The 6,014-nt window shown below is 37.6% G+C and overlaps 1 protein-coding gene and 1 non-coding gene across 2 annotated transcripts; both read right to left on the bottom strand.

The window, feature by feature from the left end:
* Nucleotides 1-878: 878 nt before the first annotated feature.
* Nucleotides 879-950, bottom strand: TRNAW-CCA. Its single transcript has one exon. It is a non-coding gene; the product is annotated as a tRNA-Trp (tRNA).
* A 3,051-nt stretch (nucleotides 951-4,001) lies between these two features.
* On the bottom strand, nucleotides 4,002-4,966 carry LOC104993841 (olfactory receptor 4K1-like; the record flags this gene model as incomplete). The annotated part of the gene is made up of 1 exon (XM_010847245.1): nucleotides 4,002-4,966. A coding segment is annotated over one exon (965 nt), but the record flags the coding sequence as incomplete, so codon positions are not given.
* Between the last annotated feature and the right edge of the window lie 1,048 nt (nucleotides 4,967-6,014).

Genomic DNA, 6,014 nt, shown 5'->3' with positions numbered 1-6,014 from the left:
CAATCTCTGTCTTCAATGGCATTCTTGCATGAAAGGAGTCAAAATTTGTTTTTTCTTTATGACTAGCTTTCTTAATGGGGACTCTATTTTCTAGAGTCCATAATGTATAATGTTTATAAATATTTAATTTTGTGCTTGAGAATTGGAAGTTTAATTACTCAAGATAGAAGATGCCTAGATAAATTTATTAAGTTATGAATATAGACATATTTTGATAAATATACCAGATTGCTTTCTAAAAATTTATCAGTAATGTTTCACTAAATAGAACTTCCACATTTCCAAATTTTAAGAACATAACACTTCTCTCTTGTTTTAAAATATATTTTTACTACCTAATAGATTGACTGTTTTTCTGTTTGTGTTTATCATTTACATAGCTTTTCATGAAATTTGCTGCCTATGATATATGACTCATGAGTGTTTAGAAATAGGAAAATATGGTTGTCATTTGAGAATTAGGTTTTATAAGCATACATAATGGATATAACATATATCAATTCTCTTCAATTCAATTACAGTGACTCTTAGGCCAGAAAATTTTGATTTTAATCTGGTGAGAGGTATTAACACACCCTAAAAAAGACTATATGCAGCCCTGAATGTATTGGAAAATAAGAGAGGGAGTCACCAAGGCAAATCAGAACACTGCCCACCCCAACATTGTTCAGGTGGTGTTTCCCTGTCGGGTTATCAGGGTATGATGATCTTATGTCAATCAAGTAACCAATATAGGTTCACCAAAAGTGAAAGCGAAGTCACTCAGTCGTGTCTGACTCTTTGCAACCCCGTGGACTTTAGCCTACCAGGCTTCTCTGTCCATGGGATTCTCCAGGCAAGAGTACTGGAGTGGGTGCCATTTCCTTCTCCAGGGGATCTTCCCCACCCAGGGATCGAACCCGGGTCTCCTGCATTGGAGGCAGACGCTTTAACCTCTGAGCCACCAGGGAAGCCCCAGGTTCACCAAAAGCACTAATAATTTGATATCTATTCTAATCACAATGCTGTGACTATCTGATTTGTTTTATAATTACAATTTCAGTGGAACTTGACAAATTCCCCCAAGTTTCTTGCAATTATCAACAAATTGGCATTTCTGGGTCTGTAAGTCTGTGGGCCAAAACTTTCACTGCTACTGCTACTGCTAAGTCACTTCAGTCGTGTCCGACTCTGTGTGACCCCATGGACTGCAGTCCACCAGGCTCCTCCATTCATGGGACCCTCCAGGCAAGAGTACTGGAGTGGGGTGCCATTGACTTCTCCGAAAACTTGCACTAGGGCAATTCATTAAATTGGTATCAATTATGAGGTTTTCTGATGGTTGGCCAGCAAAATGTGCTCTGCTGGTCATGAAGTGAAGTCACTCAGTCGTGCTCGACTCTTTGCGACCCCATGGACCTACGGAGCCCTCTGCCCATGGGATTCTCCAGGCAAGAGTACTGGAGTGGATTGCCATTTCCTTCTCCAGGGGATCTTCCCAACCCTGGGATCGAACCCAGATCTCCCACATTGCAGGCAGACGCTTTAACCTCTGAGCCACCAGGGAAGCCCTTCTGCAATTCGAATACACAGTAAGTTCTGTGAGTCTTTATTTCCTTAATATTCAGTCATTTATATGAGGCCAGAGTTCTTTCTTAGTCTCCTCTGCCCACAACATCTGCATAAATTAAGTTAAAAAATGCTGAAAAGTATTGAGCTGCATTGAATTGAACAAAGCTGAACATTAGCACACTGAGATTATTAACACTGCGTATGTTTATAACATACCATTTTAAACATATGTTTATAATGTCTATTATATCTTTTACTTGCCTTTATTATCTAGTAATGAACTTTTTAATAGATATCTTGACTTCATTTGAAATCTTTTACTGACCATGGAACTATGGCTTTGCCTCTTTTGTAAAACCTGTCATCTCTCATTTGAATAATATTCATACAGCATGTTTTTAATAAATTTAAATTTATTAACGTGATATCCAATGAAGTAAACTCACACTCTCACATGTGGACAACAAATATGATAAAGAGATCAGATTGCGGCACGGTACAATGTATCAAAGATATGACTGGGGTAAGAACAATCTAGTTTTCCACTACCTTCCAATTTCATCACTCAAATGCCTCATGTGTATCAAACAACAATATAACTTACCTGAAAATCACTGTTTTGAATATTATATCCTTCTTATGGCGCTTACTGAATGTGCTTGCATGTTAAACTTTTTGTATACTGATAAATATGGTAATAGACAGAAAAGTAATTGTCTTACAATCTAAGTAATAAAAACAAATACACAATTACATCTTCAGTTAAAAAATGACATTTGGATTTAAAGCTAACACAAACAGAATAGGGCTTCCCTGGTGGCTCAGAGGTTAAAGCGTCTGCCTCCAATGCGGGAGACCTGGGTTCAATCCTTGGGTCGGGAAGATCCCCCGGAGAAGGAAATGGTAACCCACTCCAGTATTCTTGCCTGGAGAACCCCATGGACAGAGGAAGCCTGGTAGGCTACAAGCCACGGGGTCGCAAGTAGTCGGACACGACTGAGTGACTTCACTTTCACTTTCAAACAGAATAAACACCTCCTGGCATGAATCAGTGATGTGGTGATAACAGTGATAGATCTGTGACTAATAAGGGGCTGAATCAATTGTGCTCACCTTCTTTATCCTAGTCATTCCCTGATCTGGTGAGATGTTTCTGAAATTTCACTTAAATTTTTTTTTAAAGTATGAGATAAATTTCATAATTACTAATATGTGAATGGCACCCCACTCCAGTAATTTTGCCTGGAAAATCCCATGGACAGAGGAGCCTGGTAGGCTGCAGTCCATGGGGTCGCTAAGAGTTGGACGTGACTGAGCGACTTCACTTTCACTTTTCACTTTCATGCACTGGAGAAGGAAGTGGCAACCCACTCCAGTGTTCTTGCCTGGAGAATCCCACGGACGGGAAGCCTGATGGGCTGCCGTCTATGGGGTCGCACAGAGTCGGACACGACTGAAGCGACTTAGCAGCAGCAGCAGTGCTTTCTGTGACCACTTTGAAATTTAAACTCTCACATTAATTAAACAACATCACTGTCTATTTAGATATCCTATAATCATTTTTAGCTGGTAGGTTTATTATCAATGATATAAATAAAATCTGTAAAGTGCTATGACTGTTGTCCCAGAAAGCATAAGACTACTCTTATAGTTTGAATTATGGCCTTGGTGATGCTATTGATATGTTATTTGTTTCAAAATCAGAGTGTCAAAACTCAGTCCTATCATTGATACTATAGTATTTGGGGTATTTAAAATTTAACATAAGTAATAAATATAATTTAAAATTTATGAACTGTATTGCCTTATTTATGAATGTCGAATATTTGCAACTACTTATAGGAATCAAGTTATTAGCTGAAATAATTATGAACTATAACTTATGAAAGTAGTTTTCATTTAGCCTGTAATGTCAAAGCAGTTTCTGTTTTTAGCACTAAATTGCTTTCTATGCTACTCCAGTCAAGTTAGATGTGTGCAAGATTTTTTAACAAGACCTATATAAGGGAAATTATAAATTTTAATACATGTAATTACTATTTTGGGACTTCCCTCGTGGCTCAGACAGTAAAGAATCTGCCTGCAATGTGGGAGACCTGAGTTCAATACCTGGGCTGGGAAGATCCCCTGAAGAAGGGCATGACAACCCACTCCAGTATTCTGGCCTGGAGAATCAGAGAAGCCTGGCAGGCTACAGTCTATGCGGTCACAAAGAGTCAGATACGATTGAGCAACTAAGCACAGCACTATTTCAGGGAAGATGAAGTGAGCCACAGAATATTAAAACTGGTAACATAATATGAGGTTCTGCATTGCATTTGCCAACTTTAGAGTGACCAATTCAGGTCCTATAACCAGAAAGACTAATTATGATAGAGACACAATAATAACAACTATACATGGGCATTACAAAGAACAAGAAAGGACTTGTGTTGCTTCATCACAGTTGTCTAACAGGCTTCCTTGGAACCCACATGTTGGTTCCTTAGTTTCTTCATGGCTTCCTTTACATCTTTATTCCTTAGAGTGTAAATCATAGGGTTAAGAAGAGGAGTGAATACAGTAAAAAACACAGAGATAAATTTATCAATTGTGAAGCTTTCAAAGGGCCAAATATAGATGAAGATTAATGGGCCAAAGAACAGAACTACAACAGTAACGTGGGCAGACAGAGTGGAAAGTGCCCTGGATGTCCCACCAGAGGCTTGGTGATGGACAGTAGCAAGAATGATAGTGTAAGAAATGAGCAAAAGGAGAAAACAGATAAGTGACAACAGGCCACTATTTGTGAGCACCAGGATCTCTAAAACATAGGTGTCCAAGCAGGCAAGTTTAATCACGAGGGGGAGATCACAAAAGAAATTGTCTACCTTGTTGGGTCCACAGAAAGGAAGATCTATTGTGAATACCAGGTGACTGGCTGAATGCAAGATGCCAATGGCCCAGGAGACCCCCACCAGGACAGTGCACGCTCTTCGGCTCATGATGGTCATGTAATGCAGAGGTTTGCATATAGCGATATACCTATCATAGGCCATGGCAACAAGAAGTACCATCTCACTGCCCCCAAAAACATGCAAGAAAAAAATCTGTGACATGCATCCCTTGAAAGTGATGGTCTTGTGTTCACTGAGGAAATCTGAAATCATCTTGGGAGTGGCAAATGTAGCCTGACACACATCAATGAAGGAGAGATTGCTAAGAAGAAAGTACATCGGAGAATGCAATCGAGAGTCTGTAATTACTGTGAGAATGATAAGACTGTTTCCCAACACTGCAGCACCGTAAAACACAGAGAAGATAAAGAAAAGGAACAGCTGGAGTTCCCGAGAGCTAGAGAGGCCCAACAAAATGAATTCAGTAACCACTGACTTATTGCTCCATCCATTAAATGAATCTGGGCTGCTCAAGTTAGCTAAGGGGAATAAAAATAATTATTTATTAATTTATTAATTATTTAATAATAAGGATATTATATTATTTCTAGGAATTTATATTTTCCTTGTGTTACGTAACTATACAAATTGTCATTTACTTTTGCATTTATGGATTGGCTAGATAAAAGATGGACAGAGATAATAGATTTATCTAATAGATAAGTCAATATGGAAGGAAGGGAAAATTTGATTTGATATTATATATGAATACACTTTTTATAGAAGTGTGCAAGATCTCAATAGCACTTTGAAAGTCCCATGTACCATACTTACACATTCAGATTACAAATTCAAAAGATTAATCTGATGCCTTTTACAGAATCTTGGAGGGACAAGAAATTTAGGCCAAGTGCAAAGAGATGAAAATCAGACCAGTTACTTTAGCAATGACATTGGAGAAATAAGTGAGATGTGTCCATGCATTTGAGAAAATCTGCAGTGATAATAAGAGAGAGAAGTTAATTTGTAGCAAGTTAAACTACTATGAGTGACAAATTACTTTCACTTTTCTATATTAAAACAATTTGACATTTACATGATTTAGTAGTCAAAATATCTTCCTAGAATTCAGAAGCATATGTTCTTTTCAATCACTCTTTATTTCTCTCCATATGATCTCCTCTTCACAGCAGTTGAATATAATATTATTTAATCAGACCTTCAAAGCACTTCAAAGATGGAACTGAATGTAATTTAATTACTATGATATGTTTGTTATTTAAACATATTTGTACCACTTATCTTTGCTGGTCATTTTTTAATCTCTTCTTTCTCTGATGAGTTTATCACAATAACAAAAGTGTTTTTCCAAAGTCAACTGAAAACATAATTTATATATTAATTAACTCAACAAATAATACAAATTGTCTGCTCTGCAGCATACAACCTTATGGGCTCTGGAGGCAAAGCAATGGGAAAAAAAGGGGGGGGAATATGCCCCATCTTCATTTGGTTATATCCTAAAGAAATGATGGAACTGACAGAGGAAATGGAGATAAAATATATATTATGTCATTTAGTAATAAG

The sequence above is a fragment of the Bison bison genome, unplaced genomic scaffold, assembly GCF_000754665.1.
Source record: "Bison bison bison isolate TAMUID 2011002044 unplaced genomic scaffold, Bison_UMD1.0 scf7180017849474, whole genome shotgun sequence".
Taxonomy (NCBI): Eukaryota; Metazoa; Chordata; class Mammalia; order Artiodactyla; family Bovidae; genus Bison; species Bison bison.
This window is presented reverse-complemented; position numbering and strand designations above follow the sequence as displayed.